At 40.0% G+C, this 22,526-nt stretch overlaps 1 protein-coding gene across 1 annotated transcript in view; it reads left to right on the top strand.

The window, feature by feature from the left end:
* Positions 1-22,526, top strand: part of COL26A1 (collagen type XXVI alpha 1 chain) — a 276,058-nt gene that overhangs the window by 61,889 nt on the left and 191,643 nt on the right. Inside the window, exon 3 of the mRNA XM_072138171.1 lies at positions 3,715-3,818. Within this exon, the coding sequence (XP_071994272.1) occupies positions 3,715-3,818 (104 nt within the window). The remainder of the gene's footprint in view (positions 1-3,714; positions 3,819-22,526) is intronic.

Below are 22,526 nucleotides of genomic sequence, written 5' to 3'. Positions count from 1 at the left end.
ACGCACTTACCTGCATTCGGCCTGGCTTGGTGAACTTCAGTGCACACCGACGAACTTCAGCGTAGCAGCGACATCTAGTGGACATCGGGGGAACTACCTTAGTGAATCCCCGGAAGACCCGAATCCTCCACACAGAACGCGCCGCTGGATCCCGATTGGACCGGGAAAGTAAATCTGCCCCATTGTATGGTGGGTTTTCTCTTTTTATCTTTTGGAAATGTGTCAGTTTTATGGCTAAATGAACGTATAACTGACAAAATTTGGCCGAACAGCCAATCTGGCGAATTGACAACCCTATCTACTAGCCTTGGCCATGATTGTCCAGGAGGTGTCCCCTATTACTACTACTACTGCTACTTGTACACCGGTGCATGGCTGGTATAAGATGATAGCTGTTTACTTGGCTCTTTCCGTAACATTCAAAGACTGCAAAGTTATAATAAGAGGTCTAAAATGAGGTGACCAGGCCTTTCATTCTTTTCCAACATCATTTTGTGTTACCTTTGGCAAAACAATATTACAATTTAGGTATATATCCCTGATTTTAGTACGAATACACCTCTAGCTAAACGTTTGACATCTAACAAGTATGATCGTCTGTTATTCATTTTTACTTGGCCATGTATGTGTATCGGATAGCATTAATCTGGACCCAATTATCATATCACGTAGCAGATATCATTGGTAGCTTCTCATACCAGTCAGCATGCTGCTGTTGTTAGACAGATGATGATGCAGGAGGGGCCTAAAACATGCATAGGACAGAATGTATTTTAACTAACAAAGGCTAAGGCCGGCTTCACACTACATTTATTGGATAGGGTATTGAGGTGGTTGTCTATGTCATAATCCATGCAAAAACTTGCACCATTCATTCTGGCATGAAGCATTGGCTGAGCCTCAGCCGTCTCCACCATGGTTTCCTGCACAGATACAATGGGACATTTTCATTATTCCCACATTGAATCTGCAGCAAGTTACGTTAAGGTCAACCCTACTGGGAATAAAAGCTGTCATTACCTCCCGTGGACAACAGAGAAGCAGATTTGCTCTGTTTTTTGTATTGGGTTTACCAGTTACAAAAAACCTGGGTGAACAAAGCCTATGTGAAGTTTCTCACAAACATAGAAGATCTTCCATGTGCATCTATTATTATTTATATAATTATAGATAAAATATAATTATTGAAATGCATATATATACTGGAACCTAAGCTGATCCCAGTAAAAGCTGAGGCTCCTAAAAAACCTCCCCTTATCAATGAAATGTCCAGCAGCCTCCACGCAATAATGAAATGTTCATAGCAGCCTCCCCTTATCAATACAATTTCTTTAGTGGCCCCCTTAATAAAGAACTGCCCAGCACGGCCCTCTTAATAATGAAATGCTCAGCATGATCCCCCTAATAATGATCTGCCCAGCATGGTCCCCCTAATAATGAACTGCTCAGCACGGCCCTCTTAATAATGAAATGCTCAGCATGATCCCCCTAATAATGAACTGCCCAGCACGGCCCTCTTAATAATGAAATGCTCAGCATGATCCCCCTAATAATGATCTGCCCAGCATGGTCCCCCTAATAATGAACTGCTCAGCATGGTCCCCTTAATGATAAACTGCCCAGCACGGCCCCCTTAAAAATAATAAATGTATATACTTAACGTCCGGCACTCCTGACAGCTTTTCTTCTCCTCACTGCTCCTCCTGACAGTGGAGTGCATTGATGTGCCTCTGCCGCTCACACACCATGATGTGTTGGTGTTGCCACCTGCTGGCTTGATAGTGTGTGTGCAGGAAGAGCGCATTCATGTACTTTTTCTTGCACTGCTGGGAGGAGCTATGAGGAGAAGAGTAGCTGCAGAGAGAGTCAGGGTAGGGGAGGGGAGTATATAAGTTTATTATTTTTATATACTTGAGAGGAAGCTGAGTGGGGCGTTTTCAGCACATAAATTGTGCGGAAAAACTTGGCTTATACTCGAGTTTAGATGGTAATTGGTCAGTGCTGTATTCATGTGTTATCAACAGAGGAATCACATCGACCTTGTTGTCCAAATTCAGTTGATTTTTAATTGTTGCCATCCTGTTCTAGAACTCGCTCACACTTCTCTTTGCCAAGCCACTGATGACTCAGTATTTTGCCAGGAGACCATCAATTTGATAACAGAATATTTTCTTGCAAACAGATGTGGCTCACGCTATCAAGCCCATGTTCTCAGCTGTTTCCCGTCACCAGCCTTATTGTTTTTATTATGTCCGTTGCGAAACAATCTGATCAGTGCCATATGCTGGAGAGTGAAGCACTAATTGTGGACACAACAAAGGAATATAAATCTCCCCGAATAGTCATCAGGACAGCACATACAGTAAATACTGGTGATACATGCTTACTTTATGACGTGCTGTAACATTGTTGGACCTTGATATGTAGATTTTCCTGATTCATCGGCTAGATATTCTTCTGTGCATGATACTGTAATTAGATAAAGATAATCCTATATTCATATTGATAGATTCAAGGGAAGAAGATATCAAGAGTCCATGACAAAGACTGCTTAAAAAAACGAGAAATTGATTGGTTGCAACTAGCCAAAGCTATGCTGGGGCAATATATCAAAAGTGTCACCAAGTAACACAAAGGAAAGTTAGACTAGACAGTCTTATGATGCAGAAAAGATATCAAAATTGTCTGATGCTGGATGATATATTACCATTGTTAAAGCGGTTATCAAGTTATAAGAAGGACAGGGGGTAATTTGCTGATCGGTGGATGTTGCCATGAAGGGGACCCCTAGGATAAGAAGAATGAGGGTCCATTTTACCCCTATTGCACCCTAAAACAGTGTTGGCGAAACTATGGCACAGGTGCCAGAGGTGGCACTCTGAGCCCTTTCTGTGGGCACCCAAGCTGTCTCACCAGAAAAGAGTTCACCAGATAGGACTCAAATCTTTCTGCAGTCCCAGACAACTTGAGATGCTGCTCTCAACGCTCTTTTAAGATGACACATATCTTTGGAGGTCCCTTTGCCCTCCTGCTTTCAACTGTATTGGTGTCCTCAGAGGACCAATTCGATTGAATGTTGTGGAAGAACAGGGAGCAATATGTTACTGTTTAAATTGTCATGTTGGCACTTGATGAAAAATAAGTGGGTTTTGGTTGTAGTTTGGGCACCTAGTCTCTAAAAGGTTTGCCCTAAAAGAATGGAGCCGCAATGCGCACATGTGCACTACTGCTTCATTCATTCAGTCTATGGAACTGGTGGAGATAGCCGAGTATGGTGCTTGGCTGTGTCTATCAGTGTGATAGAAATGAATAGAGTAGCAGCGCGCATGCGTGACTGGCTGCCCTATTCATTTGGGGTACAAATGGGGGTACAACAGAACCCTGTTCTTGTGATCACTGTGCCACACCAATCAGCAAGTAAGCTTCTATCCTGTGGGTAGAGGCTAACTTGTTGTCACTGGACAACCCCTTTAAGGACTGTCTAGTCTAACTTTGCAACTATTAGTAGGCCAGGTTTATGCCAGAAAAATTCACCACAATGATGGTGCATTTTCATAATTTCTGCCACCTTTTTTACTTCCACTGTAGTATGCAAGTATTTTTTGCCAATGAGAGGTTCTACATCTACCAGTGTGGGTATGGAATACCCAACCTTATTGGTTCATCTATGAATTATTACAATATACATCCTAATTTTTAATTTTATTTTATTAGTTATAGGACTGTGCTGAGACCCATATATAAAATGTCCTATCGTACAGCCACAGCTCTGGAGTGGAGATGCTGCCCAGGCTTCATGGGAAGTAACTGTGAGGAGGGTAAGCAGATGGTATTTTTTTATACTTATTCTTATGTTTCCAAGTATCTCTTCTCACTGTATATCTCAGATAGCTCCAAGTGGGGGTTGGCAACCATCCATGAGTTCCTAGATAGTTTGTAAAAACACTTTGTCCACTGTTCATAAAAAAATATGATGTGTGTGATCTTTTTTAGAGACTGTTGTAAAGATTAATATGATTGTAACTATCATAATTGTACCGTGCATAGTAAATACTGTTCTATGTGTTATATGTACACTCAAACTTCTCTAGAGGACCCCTTTGAAACCAACCCCTAACTAAAACACAGTTTTATCAGCGTCCAATCCGACCCCCCCCCCCCATTATACTTTATGGAAGATGTCCACTATGAGCAGAACACCCCTTTCAAATACCAAATTTATGGTAAAATTGGGTTGTCTACCCTAAGTGGTTTCAGTATATAAATATTGGAAAGGTCAGGGACAGGGGTGCAGAAAATAAGAAAGTTTACTGACCCTATTGTGGCTTCCAGGTTCCCATATAGTTCGCCTCTTTAGCCCCTTCACCTGGAGTGCTGGGGGTCATGAGACCACAGGGGGGTTTCTCAGACCACAGGACATAATTTTCTCCTACACCACAAGTGACTGCCCATTATTCAAGGAGAATACAAAGTGAAGTTCCAGTTCACCACAACCCTTAGAAGACTTCTCTGGTGCATGGAATAGCCTGAGGCTTTGCAGGTGACTATGCAACTAAGGTAAGGGATCCAGCACTCCGTGGATCAGTTTTAAGAAAATCCATTCTATATTATTAAAGGGTCAGCATGCATCTAGTATACTGTACAGGCAGCGATGCTAAGCTTTTAATAATAAAGCACAGATTTTCTTGAAGGTGATCCGTTGAGTGCTGGTTCCCTTACTTTTATTGCACATTCAAGGAGGCCATTAAAAAAGCCAAAGGGACCTCAGCACTTCCAGTTGGTCGTTGGTGCAGAAGACCTTAAATATCATAGCGGTTCTTGAAAAGGGAGACAGAGCAATACACTTTCTTATTTTTAGCAACCCTTGTTCCCAATGGGTTTTCCTGAAATTTTGCCAAAATGTTTCCTCAACTATTATAGCATTTTTTTGGTGACGTCTACAATAATATGCCACTGCTTGGAGCACCACAGGGTGACCTTTAAGGGCTTATACAGACACTTCCATGGACTCCTCTCTCTATAGGGAAATTGTGTGCTACCATATGTGGATCTGCTATGTGTAGGAGGTCTCAACTCACAAAAGCAGAAAACGGACTAAATGTTATTTTTTTTATATTAATCTACAGGAACATTTTAACAATAGCTATATTCAAATTTTTGAGGTTTTAATAAATTCCTTAAAGTTTAAAGCCTTTCTCCTAATTACTAACAGTGAAATCCAGGAGTTATAGTTCCAGACGTGCTTGTTAAAATCTAAAACATTGCTTAAAATCAGCTTACTGTCTGTTAAAATTCCCACAAATTGACGTTAAAGCGTTCCTTCCAAAGTTTATTGGAGACTATGCATCAAATCTGTATACAACGCCTTCTAATGGCTTCTTTAAGAGAAAGATGTAAGGTTGACATAATGGTAAGAGAATTCTATTAAGCATTGGCCTTCTTACTTACGGGAAGATGCCAGTTCTGCACGATGATTATGAGATCTTGAAGAATGAGATATTTCCCTCTGGGCATGTTAATTTGTGGAGAATGATTTAACATGTGCTGAATCTGGTGGCATACATTGCCAAATTTACCATACAATAAGCCGCCATTAAACCACGTGCAAGTTCTGCAGAAAAAACCTGGTAAAACACATGGGTGTGTATATCATAAAGTATGTTTCTGTTTGCACTTGGCACGTGGAGAATGGTTGTTTCGGGCGATCCGAGAAAGACTTTCCATGATGACCATTATTTTTATGTCACTTAAACTTGCTGAAATGACTTAGAAGATAATTATATGACTGCACAGAACCCCACAGTGTTGGCAGTGACTTTTCCTTAGAGATAATGTAGGCATTTCATTTCATAGTTTGAGGCAAACCTTCTACAAGTACAAATTGAACACCTGCAGGTTTCTATGTAAGAAACAGATTTTTCATGTTTTTACAGAAATTTTTATTTACGCTACCCAAAAGCAATGTTGTGTTATGGACCTTTATGACGTGTCTGTCAAACCTCAGTGAGACTCCACCTATGATTAGCTTTATAGTCAGTAAAAGTAAAACCTGGCATCCATCGTCAACATTTTAGGACCCTTTTCTAGGCAGCATTCTGAAAGTTATCCTCAAGCATCATTTGAGAAGTCTGTTATTCATTTTGTTTTACAAAGATGTGTCCACAGAAACCTTATAGTGCGAACTCGGGTTAAAGGACACCTGTCATCAGGTCTGTGTCACTTGTCTTGTCACTACTACCTGTTGGAGCAGCTCACAAGGATCCATCCCAGCCTTTATCTAGTTATTTCTTACATTATTCATTGTATTCATTGTTCATTGATGCATAAATAAAGTGTATATCTTAAATATGCAAATTAATTTCTAAGGCTATTGGGGGCATGTAGTAGGCTCAGACGACTCCGGTGGCAAGTGCTGGGACCCTGCACTGCTGGGGGGCCCACTTGGCCATTAGAAAAGTACTGCTGGTCATGAAACCTTCTGCTTTTTGCCAGTCACCCACTGCTTAAAACTGCCCTGCTTGCTGCAGCATTTCTATATAGAGCATGGGGCCATGCATAAATAACACAGGACCGCTGTACCCTATAGTCCCATATTTTATATTGGCCTGCTGAAGCCTGACCCCCTTTTTTCCTTACAAAGGACTGCTAACACTCCCTGTCTGCTTTAACTTAAAGGAGTTTTCCAAACAAACAAATTAGTCCCTATCCATATATCTGAAGCTAGCAAACACTGCACTATGAAGGGTTCCACATCGGACCCACCATTCTCTTGATCTGTGGGTCTCTCATCACTGAGACTGCCACCAATCAGCAAGTTAGGCCCTATCCTGTTTGGTGGAAAAACCCTTTAAGGAAACAGTCCTATATGTCTTTAGTTTTTGCATTTTAATATTGGCTCGTGAGTTCACATAGAGATGAACCTTTACCTTTACAACCAAGCAGGTTATCTACCCTGATAAAATAACATAAAATCATCTAACAAAGACTGATGCACAATTCAATGTTCACAGTTAAATTTCACCCAAGATGAAGCTTGACTTTAGAAATTCTCTACTACTGTACATTTTAGCTACCAGTAGTTGGCTTTGCTGACTATTAAATCCAGATCTATCTGAAGATCCCAACATATTAATTCTTCTCTCCCAGACTGTATATTATGCTACATTTAGCTTATTGGATTAGACATGTAACATTTGTCCATTGTAGGTTGGAATGAGGTTGCCTTTATAAACCATCTTTTAAACTTTATGGCTTTTGGTTTTCTTTCCAGCCATCCAACCATTCTTCTTAAGTGCTACTTAAAGGTTGCCAACTCGTATTATTTTGGCAGCCATCAAACAGGCTTATTGTGTTGAAAGTCTCTGAGGTCGAACATGGCTGTAATTTCTGACATTGTGACACATCTATGCAGCTCAAATGGCTATTAAAGGTGTAATAAAAATGATGCTGTCTCTGCACTTTCTACCTGTCTAGATACGATGAGGGTCAGGACCATACTAGGACCATTCACCTAAAAATAGTAGTAGACACCGCAGAGTATAACAAATTGTTGAATGGTGTGAAACTTCATTGACAAGCTAAAAAAAAGAATTATTATTTTTTTTTAGCATTGTTAGGAAAACAAAAAAAATCTGGCTATAAGTAAAATATAGAATGCACAGTCGCTCGCCAAAGCAAACCCATTTTAGTTTATTGCTTGAATCCTCACAGATGCAATAAATGATTTATATAGTAGTGTGCATTTTCCAGCCAATACCTAATGATACAAATGAGTGAAATATACTCTTGCAATTGTCCAACAGCCTCTGTGAGACCAATATGTTTTACATTATGCTTTCACTAGCTGTATAGAGCCGCAAAAATATTTAGGTTGACCAGTAATGAACAGTGATTTTAATATCCCTGTAACAGCAGTGACTGGGGCACTTGTTTAGCTCCTTATTAAAAGTGTATGGTCAGGATGTTCCAGCGTTTACCGTACACAGTTTGGCATATGCAAAGTGTAGTAGGGAATAGCGTTCTATGTCTGTGAAAGTCGTGCACAATTTTATTGATAACTTTTAGTAATTGGCATCAGGGAGGTCCGTAAGTATGGAAAATAAAGCTTGTGTCCAAAATCTGTGCTGAAGTCTGACCCTTTCTACAGAGCACAAGCCCTTTACACAAAAGAGCCACTTAAAAGTATTAAGATTAAGATGGGCATGTCCGTTGGGTTTCTATGAAAAATGTGGATGCGGGATATCCGAGTTTAGTATCCACATCTGTATTTTCACATCTATATGTTATCTGTTTTTTCAAGTCCGCCGAAAAAAAATGGATTATTTACAAATGTTTTTTCTGCCCTGCCCAGTTGGTTGCCTAGCAACATTAAAGGGATCCTAATTTTCACTAAAGACAGGTTGCAGAAGTCCATGACACCTGCAGTGCAAAAATGCCTTTCTGCCTTTTCTAAGCATTTGCTTTACAATATAATTTCGTGTTATAACTTACTCTTGCACCCTGACAAAATCCTGGGGTAGTCACAGGGGCTGGGCTTTGGTTTGGATGCATTTAAAAAAACAACATGTGACATGTCTTTGCTGCTCACGCCTCAGATCTTAGCCGTCACCTTTGCCTCCTGTACAGCTCCTCCCTCTCCCACTGACGTCATTTCACCAGGCTGTGAGCTCTGTAAAGGAGAAGGAGGAGGAGCTGTACAGGAGCACAAAGGTGTGGGCAAAGAGCTGAGGAGTTAGTAACACAGACAAGTCACAAGTTGTTTTTTGAAATGCATCCAATCCAAAGCCCTGCCCCCGTGACTACCCCAGGATTTTGTCAGGGTGCAAGGTAAGTTTAAACACACAATTGTATTGTAATGCAAATGCTTAGAAAAGGCAGAGAGGCGTTTTTGCACTGCAGGTGTCATGGGCTTCTGCAACCTGTCTTTAGCAAAAATGAGGTCCCTGGTGACAGGTTCCCTTTAAAGAAAAAATGGACTGCATATTGATGCTTTTTTTTGCAGAACCATTGGCTGCAATGGATTTCTGTGGTCCACATGTCTTCCATTCTCACAGTCTGCCCAAAAATGCACATGTGAACAAAACCATAGAAATCAATGGATCAGTATGATATCTGCATAAAAAATATAGCATACTGATGTCAAAAATGCCCTTCTGAATGACCTCTAAAGCTTAACCCTGTGCTTATCCTGGACTTTCCCAAACATTAAACATATCGAGGACATTCAAAAGAAAACTATGACATGTTTTGGATTTAAAATTGTTGAAGAGAATATAAACTGTTTAAACCAATTTTGTTTTAGTTCAGAAATGAAAGGAAACAGTGATAATAGTAAACTTTATAATATACTTCATTGAGTAAAGCAGCTTCTTTGTACCATTTTCTGCTTCTTTCTCCTGCTGTGATCAGTGTATCTGAGAGCTTTCTGAAATCCATCCACTTCAAACTGATAAGGAGGGTAATAATTAAATTTTTCCATGCCTAGAGCCTGTTTCCCTAAAATTCAGCTCTCTGAGGTTATTACACGATTGGATTCAAATATATATATATATGTATATATATATATATATATATATATAATATATATATATATATATATATATATATATATATATATATATATATATATTAATGGAGATACTTTATATGGTGGTCACAAACAGTGACTTGTTCTGCCATGTTTCTGTCATGTTCTTTCCTGATTTTTACAGTAGTACATCATACTGTGTCCATTATTTTTACAGGTGTGAACAAATCCTTAAATAAAACTGTACTACATCAAATTGCATCTTGAAAATATGTTAAAATGTTGGCGACAAACATAAAAGAGGAGTCTTGGGTCAGGTTGATTCGTCTGATAATAAACTTTATACATTGTGACAGCAATGAAAGTACTTTTCAGTGTGTATTATAACATAACAATAACTTACACATGGATTTGTCTCTATGTGATGCTACATTATCTTAATAACTTGCATTTATAGTCTATATAGCACTTAGTGATTTTCAGTGTAACTCACATCATCCGGTTCAAAGTAGCAAAACCTTCTCACTTTCCCACCAAATGTTACACATCTCATAAAATGGAAAATCTAAACATTTCTTTGGATCATTACTTTTTACTGGAATTCTCAAATAAAACAGTAGAATAAAATCTGCAGATCACATTCACATTTTCCAGGTGAACGGCGCCCTGCAGTAAGTTATGCCGCACTCACCCTTGTGATTTAGTCTTTTTTATTTTAATGGAAAAAATGCTAGAAGTTTCTGTGAAATAATCTTCAGTGTTGTAAAATCACAGCACTGAAAAACCACCCGAATCAAGTGATCGAAGCTTAAATTGCTATATATTATCCCTACTGGCTTCAGTATTTTAGTGTTGCCTTTTTTTATTCACGCAGTAGAAATATAATCATCCTTTTAATACTTTACTTATTTAAGCAAAAAGGGAATGTATTCTTTTTTTCACACTTTAAAAAAAAATAAGTTTACTTACTTTACTGACCTGTAAATAACAATAATTGCAGATATAGCGCTATGTACAATCTGCAGAGAGGACACTATGGAGGACATGTATCATTATTTCTGCTAGTCAAATTTTCTCATTTTTGCGACTTTTGATGTATTTGTGACTTTTTTGCAACTTTTCATTTGTCGTTTTTCTAGTACGCCTTAGTCTTTACCTTGTGCGGTGCCTTATGTATCTTTGTTTCCCAGATGTTCTGTGCGACTTTTCACTTATGCATCACTTTTTTTGCTTAATTTTTGTGCAAAGCTGCACCTGGTCCAGGGCAGGTGCAAAGGAAGAATTTTTTCCATGGACCCTATTTTAACATGTCAATTGGAATTATTCCGCATGCTTTAAATGTTTAAAATTTTGCACAGAAAAACTTTTGAAAATTCAGAAATTTTTGCATTTACATTTTTAAAAATATGTATTGGTTACTACTAAGGGTGCGGTCACACATTGCGTTTTGATTGCATTTTGAAACCTATTACAACAGCTGAGGAGAGCTGATTCGCCTAATTACATTACAGTTAATATTTGCGTTTATAAAACACAATATAAACGTGATGTTAATGCATGTGTTAACATCGCGTTTACTATGCCTTTTGTAAATGCAAATGTTAACAGTAGTGTAATTAGTCAAATCACCTCTCCTCAGCTGTTGTAATAGGTTTCAAAACGCAACTTGTGACTGCAGCCTCATATGTCGTAATTTCCCTGGGGTGTGACTAATAGTGCTTAAAAATGACGAACACAGCCTCAAATCCAAATTATCAGCAGTGTCTACTCCTGTATATAACACCCTCACGTGGCTTGTGTCCGCTCCTGTATATAACACCCTCACGTGGCTTGTGTCCTCTCCTGTATATAACCCCCTCACATGGCTTGTTTCCATATGGATTTGAGACATTTGCAACAAAAAGTCTCAGAAAGAAGCAAAAATTTGTGCCTGCCAGAATAGGAAAAACTGAACATGTATCACAAGTAAAAAGACATGATCATACATAAGGCGCAAAAAGAATCACCAAATGTCTCAAAATTTCACCAAAGAAAAAAAAACTATGATACATGTGCCCCTATGTACAATCTGCTCAGCTCCTCCTGCTCTATAACATGATGCTTGCGCATAGAACACTATATACAATCTACTCAGCTTCTGCTGATCTTACCATACTGTCTACAGATTGTACAACCTGCTCAGCCCCTCATGTGAAATAGCATGCTGTCTGCATGACACTAAGTACAATCTGGTCAGTTCCTCCTGTTTTATAACATGCTGAGCGCGGATTGGAAATTATGGGGCACATTTACTTACCTGTCCGAGGAGTTCCCCGAAAGTGCATTGTTCCGACGATAATGCACATCTGCCGAGATTCACTAAGATCGTGCGCCCGATATCCTGCATATGTCGCTTTCCCGCTCTGGTCTGACACCTTCTTCTTCCCAGTGCGTATCAGTGCTTAATCTTGCGACACAATTTTAAAGTTAAATCCCGTGCTCAGTCCGAATCAGTCGGATCGCCCGACAGCAAGCCCCCCAATTTCTGTCGCATGAAAGCCAGCATAGCAGCGCCAAAATCAGATCACCTGCGACACAATCCCCTGTTAAATACCAGTCACAGCGACACATGCAGGATATCGGGCGCACAATCTTCGTGAATCACGGCAGAATGTATTATCGTCGGACAGTCTGTATTTTGTGAACTCCTGCGGACGGGTAAGTAAATATGCCCCAATATACAATCTTCTCAGCTCCTCTTGCTCTATAACATGCTATCTATAGATGGAACACAATGGGGCTCATTTACAAAGGGTCGTGGAGCGCACTTTCATTGGACTGTGCGCCTTTTTTTGTGGATTACATGGCTTGCACAGGTATTTAACAAGTGTGTGCACTGGGATTTTGGTGAACATGATTGTATTTTGTTGCAGCTGTGCTGGCTTCCATGTGACAGAAATTGGGGGGCGTGCCCTCCGGCGATCCGACTGATTCAGACTGATCGCAGGATTAAACTTTCAAATTGTGTCGCAAGCCCAAGCACTAAAAATATGGTGAACTCTGTCGGCCCTGAGCGGGGAAGCGACACATGCAGGATATCGGGCGTGCAATCTTAGTGAATCGCGCCACTGTGCATTGGAGTCGGACAATGCACTTTCGGTGAACTTTGTAAATGTAAAAGTAAAAAGTAAATGTAAAAGTAAATGTGCCCCAATGTACCTACCCTCAAAGCCATGTTCAGGTTTACTTTTAATGGAACAAAAAACTGTTTCTTTATATACGATTATACAAAATGGGGCTCATTTACCTACCTGTCAGAAAGGAGTCCACCAAAAGTGCATTGTCCAACGATAATGCCGCTATTCACCAAGATCGTGCGCCTGATATCCTGCATGCGTCGCTGGATTGCGACACAATATGAAAGTTAAATCCAGCACTCAGTCCGAATCAGTTGGATCGTCCTCCCAACTTGTGTCACATGGAAGTCAGCACAGCTGAAAAACGATTACGTGCGAGACAATCCCAGCGCAGACACCTGTTAAATACCTGTGCAAGCCGGGCAAACCCTGAAAAAGACGGAAAGTCCGACGAAAGTGAGCAGTGGACCCTTAGTAAATGAGCCCCATATATCTACTGCTGTATTCTATGGAGCTATGTTTTCGCAGACTGTGGAGGATTGTTAGGACCTCACTTTTTTGTTTAACAAATTGTATCCATAATATTCCTGCCTATATTATGTAGGTATAAATCTTTATAGTTACATCTAGAGAGCAGCCTGTATGGCACTTAGCCTAAACATGAAACTTTCAGATATACAAACAGTCTGTTTTATGAGATAACAAAATCCATTACATCCCATCACAGACAATAGGTTCTTGTAAGAAGAAAGAAATTCCCAGTAGTAATTTCTCAATGAGGTGTCCTAAACCTTGCACCCTATAGAAGTGATTTTATTACCTTATTCCAACTCCAAGTGAATTTTAATCTCCTAGTCTCTACTTTACATGTCCTGACACCTCTGGTGGCTTGTTCAATTTTATTAAAGAAATGTTTGCTCTTATTTCCCTTGAGTGCCCCGATTTCTGATATTTATTATATTAGTAGGATTACTATATGTCTTTTTACGATTGTATATGAATTATAAGTAATTGTATACTCTCTGTATCTAGAATACATAATGTAAAACAGATGCAATACTTAAAAAAGTCCTGGCTACATGCAACATATATGTACTACCACTAGTATCTTTCTCTCAACATGTAAACCTTAAAATAGCTGGCTAGAGTCCATCTACTCTAGAAAACTATAGGAAATGAGGTATTGGATGTATTGTAAGCTAAGTGTAATGATCACGTATGGCGCAAATTCGATCCCTTGTTTGCAGCTCGTCATCATTGATTACAATAGAAAGACTGTCCGAGCCACAACAAAGACAGGCCAACAGGCCCCAGGCCAACAGAGAACTGAGACAATGGAACACATTTACTTACCGGTCCCATTGCGATCCCCGCTGTGCGTTGTCAGACGAGAATTCGGGTCTGCCGCGATTCACTAAGATCGTGCGTCCAATTTCCTGCATGTGAGTGCGTGTCTTGCAACACAGTTTGCTTTTTAAATTCCGTGGTTTGTCCGAATCAGTTGGGTTGTCCGACATCCACGCCCCCCCATTTGTGTTGCATGCATGCCGGTGCCGATGCGACACAATTCGATCGCCTGCGCCAAAAACCTGCGGCAATTCAGGGCAAAATGAAAAAAAAAAACAAAACTCGACGAAAATGCAGCGTTTGAACCCTTAGTAAATGTGCCCAAGTATTACCTAAACTCTCTGCTGCCTGAGGAGAGCTATAGAAGGGCGCCCCATCAGGTAGTAATGCATCAGGTTATCTTTTTGTTAGGCAGGTTCTCCATGCAGTGTCTCACACCCATGCTGACAACACGTGTACATAGACACTATTTTTAAGTGGTAGGTTCTTCTTTGGAGCCACTACACCCCTGATGCTGCCCCCCATCTTTCTGCAGGTAGTGCTGCCTGTGGCAAGAGGCTCAACTCGCCTTATGGCTGGTGCACCCTTGGCACTGACTATAGAGAAGAGACTTGTAACCTACGTATATTATTGCTTTTCCTGCTTGTGTACCCCATAGCCTAAAGGCAAATTGTCTCTGTGGGGGGCATTTATCATGGCCTTTCAAATGGAAAACTGGCGGTATTTTTTTTTCCTTTCTGCGCCTCTTACACCTGAATTTATGAAAAATTAGCACCACAATATTGGTGTTTTCCGACACTTTAGACTTGTTCTATTTTTGGGCACAAAATTTTGGCGCCGCTTGTGAATCCACCAGTTTTTGGTCGCTTCTATTTTTCCGTTACATTTTTTGGCACATTTTGTGGTGGAAAAATAGCCCAGCTAAAAGCTGGTCTAGAGAGTTGTAGACCTTTTAATCCATGCATTAATCCCTTAGATCCCACTGAAAAATATAGAACGGTTCTAGCGCCACCCTGCGCCAAAACTAATAAATGCTCCTCTTTGTGTTTACCTTTTTGCATGCATTCCTAATATAGTTTATTGGGTGAATATATGAAGGTAGTAATGCTGTAGTTAAAGGGGTTTTCCCACAAAGACAAGATAGGCCATATCCATGGGATAGGGCTTAACTTGCTGATCAGTGGGGGTCTAAGTGCTGAGACCCCCTGCAAATTTCAAAAACAAGAGGTCCGATGGTCCTCAGACTAATGGAGCAGATAGCCAATAGCACTCACCGGATCTCCGTCAGCTCCATAGAGATTAATGGAACAGAACAGCCATGTGCAACCATCTGCTTCATTGCTCTCATGGGGCGATGATCATTTTCGCAATTAGCACTGAGACCCCCCCCCACTGATCAGCCAGATTAGCCCTATCCCGTGGATAGGGCCTTACTTGTCTTCGTGGGAAAACCCCTTTAATATTTTTCTGGGATGTGCTTTTTCAGTTTAACAACAAGCTATAACTAGTGAGGGGTATTCACTAGACAACCTAAAAGTCATGTTACTTCAACATTAATGACATTTCGAGACTTATCCAGATGACTGGTTTTTGCAAGTCTTCCACATTCTGTTTAGACCACACACAAAGACTAAGACTAACCATTTCTTGTGACTTTTATCATATAAGGTATGTAGATCCTGGTTTCAAACTTTGTTCTGAATCTTTCCTGGATTTGCAAGTCTCTTAATGTTTGTAAGTATATGTATATGTATATGGCAATAGGTTACTTATTTGCTCACTGGTGGAAATTTGGTTGGAAGTAGAAGAAGTACCAATGAATACTGGCTATGTGTTGAATGTAGAATGTATTCGGTTTACACCAACATATGTAGACAGTACAGGATTACTTTGTGTAATGGAGTAAAGGACTAGTCATACCTGTTCATTTTGTGGCCCTGTAAAATCTTGCTTCCAGATTTTTCGGATAGTGAAAATTATTTGACTCTGCACAATGACCCTACAGATGCTTGGAAAAAGGAACAATTGTTAAACTCTGTGCGTCGTCAAACATCTTGACCCTTCCTAATAGATTTAGCTTGAGAAAAGTAACTCCTTAACCACCACCAGCTGCTGGGTATCTACTCGGAGCCCCTGGCTGCACACTGTTTTCATTAAGTAGTAACAAAGGAATTTAACTCTTCTGTATGGAGGAATTTTGTTGTATCAGGCTGTATGTACTTACAATATACAGGGGGATGTTGAACTTGCTGAAGGTTTAGGTGACCTAGGCCTGGTGCCCTAGATATAATACACATCATACCGATCTTTGATGTGTCATATATACGCATGTTTCTTTCCCTCCTATAAGATTTCCCAATGGAATTTGAGAAGTTCAGCCGTTTTCAATAATGGTTGATAATGTTAGCTTGGTGTATTTTACATCAGATTATTTTACTTGAAAGACGTTCTATATATAATCCTACAATACGGCTTTGGGCTTATAATGTCCCTTTGTATAGCATCATGTTCTCCACTGTATGTTATTGAAACAGATACAACAGACCATTTTTCTTATGGTTCCGGAGATAGGCACAGGTTTGGTATTGGCCACAGATTTTTAGCTTAGAATGTTTTCGAATTTTCAAAATTTCCAAAAGCAATGTATAATAAGCATGGCTACCCCCATCATATTGGATGTTTCTTTAGGACTCTATCTACCAGCCAAAACAAAATGCTATTCAGTAAAAATGTGTATAAACCTTGAACCCTCATTCAGCTTCAAGTCCTTGCTTCCATTCCCACCTTATAAATGCACCCATGACTCGGCTTTACTAAGTAGATATTTCTTATGAATGGAGAAAGGGAAGTAAAGACCCCCATTTAAATTACATGATGTCTGGAGGAACCTTGAACCATTGACTGTCAACTCCTGAGATTAGCCATATTAATCTACCAGGATAAGCTTGGCACACCTTAAAGGAAATCTACCACTAGGATAAAGGATTGTAAACCAAGCACACTTACATGCTGGTGTGTGCCCCCCTCTAGCAGGATCCGCTCTCCTTTTAGATTCTTATTCACTTGTTTTTACATAAGGAGGCTTTACAAATTATGCAAATGAGCCTGATCAGCTCTGGGCTCAATTAACAGCTATGGAACCAGGGGCCCCTTAGGTTCATTTGCATAATTTTAAAGCCTTGTTTTGTAAAAACAAGGGTATAAGAAGCTAAAAGAAGAGGGGATCCTGCAAGAGGGAGCACACACCGGTATGTCAGTGTTCTGTCTATATATTTCCTTTAATAGACATAAGATAATCATCTGGTCTTTCCAAAATCAGCAGGTTTGGCCACTTTGCTCTAATGTATACAGTATAAACACTTTAGAAGTTTCTCCTGTTTGAGGACACTTGAAATATCCTTGTGTTAAAGGGCGACTTTTCAATTGAATTCTACTGTACATTTCCCATGCTGCAGCCATGTAAAAACCCATTTAAATGACATATGTTTACAACATGAAATATACAGTAACACGGCTGAATGTCCTCTGTCAAAAACCTTGGGTATTTCTCATCTACACCTCTTCACATACTTTAACAATTTTTTCTTGTTCAATATTTTAGTAGAAATAACCTTGTATGTAATTTACAGTTGGAAATCCATTTAATCCTTCATTGTAATGGAGCCATTGAGCAGAAGGAAATCTTAGTATTTAGCTGAATGACTAATCACAGCGATCAGCGCCAAAAACAGTTACCATAACGTGAAATTCTTATTTTATGGCTTTGTTGATATAAATACTATGCATCATTATTTCCCTTTTACGCCTGTATTACTTGTGTACTACTGTGCTGCTATGGAATTTATTTATAGGAAAAGTGGAACAAGAGGAAGTAAAATCTAATGACACCATGCCATATATCATGTTCTACACTGGCCAAAGCCTTGTCAGGTAATTTACTACACACTTTTGCGTTAGACTGGGATTTATTTATAAATGTAATTTATTTCAGCCTTAACTCACAAGGGTGCACTAACTTATATTATATTTGCCTTTCATTGAATTGCTTTTATTAGCAAGAATTCACACTTTTATCTCGCAACTCCATCACCCCAGCAGTCCATTCCCATGTCTTTCAAATTTCAGCATGATCGCCTCACAATATTTATATAACATTACGAGTTTCATTCTGTCTAGCCTAATCTTTTATTGATCCCATAAGGCTCTATTATATGGACTTAGGGGCACTTCCCTTGAACATAGCATTAAGTGTTACCAGCACTGAGAGGAAAAATGAATTATATGTGTCCAATCTTATGTAGCAAGAAGTAAAAGAGAGCAGATGCCTTTGGTTTTTTAAAGTTTTATAGTGGCCAGTAGTTATGAACATTTTGTTTCAAGTAACTTCCAATTGTTTACTGTTTAGGTTGTTGTTTAGCCTGTTTTATATAGAACTGGCAGAATTTTTCCCCCACTCACGTCTATCTTTTCCATTACATAAATAAGTAATCACCAACAATTTTATTAAAGGGGTATTAACAACTTTATCCTATCCACAGGATAGGAGATAATCTGATTTATGGGGGGTTGGCTACTGGAACCTCAACTAAGCATGAGAACTGGGGTCCGCTCAACTAATTGATGAAGTGATAGGTCTAGAATCATTATAGCACAGTATTGAGGTATCTCCAGAAGTATCCTTCAATATCTGGTTTAAGGTTGGACATTAATATCAGATTGGTGGAGTTTCTACACTCAGTGCTCTAATTGATGATTAATTTCTTGTTACCTCTGCACCTCTACTACACAATAGACTAAGCTGGCAGCAGAATCATCAGCTATGCAGGGGATAGTATAGCCCATCTACTATTTACTTCTGAATGGTGAGTAGTCAGTTTATTTTTTTTGTATAAGCCAAGTGGGGAATTTTCAGCACCAAAAATGAAGAATGGCTGGACCATTATACAAGCTTTTTACCTCCTGTGTCACCCCTCATCCTCATAGACTGTAAGCTCTTGTGTCACCCCCTCATCCTCATAGACTGTAAGCTCTTGTGTCATCCCCCTCATCCTCCTCACGAGCAGGGATCTCACTCCCTTTGTTCCATAGTTACGTTTGTTCTCTGTCATGTTTTATTTTATTTGTATATGGCCCACATGGTTTGTAAAGTGCCATGGAATATGATGGTGCTATATAAATAAAAATTATTTTTATTATTACTGCTTCAATCAAAGTTGGTGTACTACATAAGAAGACATGGTATAAATAGTCTCTTTTAAAGATTATTGTGGCCCATAAGCTGCAAGATATTGATTGACTTCATGAAAAAGAATAAAAAAATAAATCAGCATAAATGAACAAATATCTTGGCGATGCCTATAATTACAAGTACATGTGGCCATAACATAAGTTGTCATTTGGTGCATTTTGTCATCAATCGGGGAGAGTATTGAGTTCCAAAGTAAAATACTGCCTTTCATTGTCATTCATTTTCCCCACAGCAGCTGGCGTCCATGCTGACACCAAGCCAATGTGTTTCCAGATGAGGTGGTCAGCTGCTGCGTTTGCACCTGCTATATTTGTAATAGATATTAGGAGCCACTTTGGAGATTTGGGACCATATACACCCAGGTGGCTACATAAACATATTGTGAATATTGTTATTTTTAGAATGTAATACTATTAGTAAAGTTGGAACAAATCAGTTTGTATGTATCAAGTCTCTGACGATCGATAAATCTCATTGTATATATATTATTCAATACCTGAGGTATATACAGGGCTATGAATCCATCAGTGCAATACAGAAAACTAACTATGTCTTTGAAGGTCTTTAATATGCAAAATGTGGTTTTCTTCATTGTTTTTCAAGAGTTTATAGCAACCACAAAGAGTAATCCACAATTACACTAACCACAGGAAGAGGGAAATAAAGGAAATATTAAAAGTGGAAACATGCATGTGAATACATGTTATGTGCTCAGTGTGCAATGTACAGTATTATAGCAACCACGTATATATTAACATAATAATTTCTGACGATTGAAATGTCTAAAATGCGAATTGTTGCTCTGATTCACTCTCGACTAGACTAGTGTTACTCCCTACTCATCGCTCTTCCACTCACTAAACTCTCTCCTCTACAATCTATTCTAAATGCAGCAGCCAGGCTCGTCTTTCAGGCCAAACACTACACGGATGCCTCCAGTTTGTGCCAATCACTGCACTGGCTGCCTGTCTCCTTCCGAATTCAGCTACCCTCTTCATCCTCATAGACTGTAAGTTCTTGTCTTACCCTCTTCATCCTCATAGACTGTAAGCTTTTGTGTCACCCCCTCATCCACATAGACTGTAAACTCTTGTGTCATCTCCTCATCCTCATAGACTGTAAGCTCTTGTGTCACCCCCGCATCCTCATAGACTGTAAGCTCTTGTGTCACCCCCTCATCCACATAGACTGTAAACTCTTGTGTCATCTCCTCATCCTCATAGACTGTAAGCTGTTGTGTCACCCCCGCATCCTCATAGACTGTAAGCTCTTGTGTCACCCTCTTCATCCTCATAGACTGTAAGCTCCTGTGTCACCCCCTTCATCCTCATAGACTGTAAGCTCTTGTCTCACCCTCTTCATCCTCATAGACTATAAGCTCTTATGTCACCCCCTCATCCTCATAGGCTATAAGCTCTTCTGTCACCCCCTCATCCTCATAGACTGTAAGCTCTTTAGTCACCCCCTCATCCTCATAGACTGTAAGCTCTTGTGTCCCCCCTCATCCTCATAGACTGTAAGCTCTTGTGTCACCCCCTCATCCTCATAGACTGTAAGCTCTTGTGTCACCCTCTTCATCCTCAAAGACTGTAAGTGCTTGTGTCATCCTCTAATCATCATAGACTGTAAGCTTTTGTGTCACCCCCTCATCCTCATAGACTGTAAGCTCTTGTGTCACCCCCTCATCCTCATAGACTGTAAGCTCTTGTGTCCCCCCTCATCTTCATAGACTGTAAGCTCTTGTGTCACCCCCTTCTCCTCCTCATAGACTGTAAAGCTCTTGTGTCACCCCATCATCCTCATAGACTGTAAGCTCTTGTGTCACCCCTCATCCTCATAGACTGTAAGCTCTTTAGTCACCCCCTCATCCTCATAGACTGTAAGCTCTTGTGTCACCCCTCATCCTCATAGACTGTAAGCTCTTGTTTCACTCCCTCATCCTCATAGACTGTAAGCTCTTGTGTCCCCCCTCATCCTCATAGACTGTAAGCTCTTGTGTCACCCCCTCATCCTCATAGACTGTAAGCTCTTGTGTCACCCTCTTCATCCTCAAAGACTGTAAGTGCTTGTGTCATCCTCTAATCATCATAGACTGTAAGCTTTTGTGTCACCCCCTCATCCTCATAGACTGTAAGCTCTTGTGTCACCCCCTCATCCTCATAGACTGTAAGCTCTTGTGTCCCCCCTCATCTTCATAGACTGTAAGCTCTTGTGTCACCCCCTTCTCCTCCTCATAGACTGTAAAGCTCTTGTGTCACCCCTCATCCTCATAGACTGTAAGCTCTTGTGTCCCCCCTCATCCTCATAGACTGTAAGCTCTTGTGTCACCCCCTCATCCTCATAGACTGTAAGCTCTTGTGTCACCCTCTTCATCCTCATAGACTGTAAGTGCTTGTGTCATCCTCTAATCCTCATAGACTGTAAGCTTTTGTGTCACCCCCTCATCCTCATAGACTGTAAGCTCTTGTGTCACCCCCTCATCCTCATAGACTGTAAGCTCTTGTGTCACCTCCTCATCCTCATAGACTGTAAGCTCTTGTGTCACCTCCTCATCCTCATAGACTGTAAGCTCTTGTGTCACCCCCCTCATCCTCATAGACTGTAAGTGCTTGTGTCATCCTCTAATCCTCATAGACTGTAAGCTCTTGTGTCACCCTCTTCATCCTCATAGACTGTAAGCTCTTGTGAGCAGGGCCCTCACTCCTATTGTTCCATATGACTGTTTGTACTCTGTAATATAATATTATATATGTATATGTCCCCAATGATTTGCAAAAGCCCTGCAGAATTTGTTGGTGCTGTATAAAGATTATTATTATTATTATTATTATACAGTCCTAGCCTTTTAAAGTGTACACGTTGCCTGTACAAGTGGTGTACATATGAAGTGCTAGTTGGAGACCTAGCTTTAGTAATCATTCAGCCACCTCCCCACAGTCCAGAGTATCTGAGTAGTCTAGACATCTGTGAATTGTCCATCTTGCTAGCAAGACAGAATTCAGTAGAGATCTCAGAATGAATTAGGGGAGTAGATAGGAAGGAAACACTTTGGTTTTCTTCATTGGTTTTCAAGAGTTTATAGCAACCACAAAGAGTAATCCACAATTACACTAACCACAGGAAGAGGGAAATAAAGGAAATATTAAAAGTGGAAACATGCATGTGAATACATGTTATGTGCTCAGTGTGCAATGTACAGTATTATAGCAACCCCGTATATATTAACATAATAATTTCTGACGATTGAAATGTCTAAAATGCGAATTGTTGCTCTGATTCACTCTCGACT

Source organism: Engystomops pustulosus, chromosome 2 (genome assembly GCF_040894005.1).
Source record: "Engystomops pustulosus chromosome 2, aEngPut4.maternal, whole genome shotgun sequence".
Classification (NCBI taxonomy): domain Eukaryota; kingdom Metazoa; phylum Chordata; class Amphibia; order Anura; family Leptodactylidae; genus Engystomops; species Engystomops pustulosus.
This window is presented reverse-complemented; position numbering and strand designations above follow the sequence as displayed.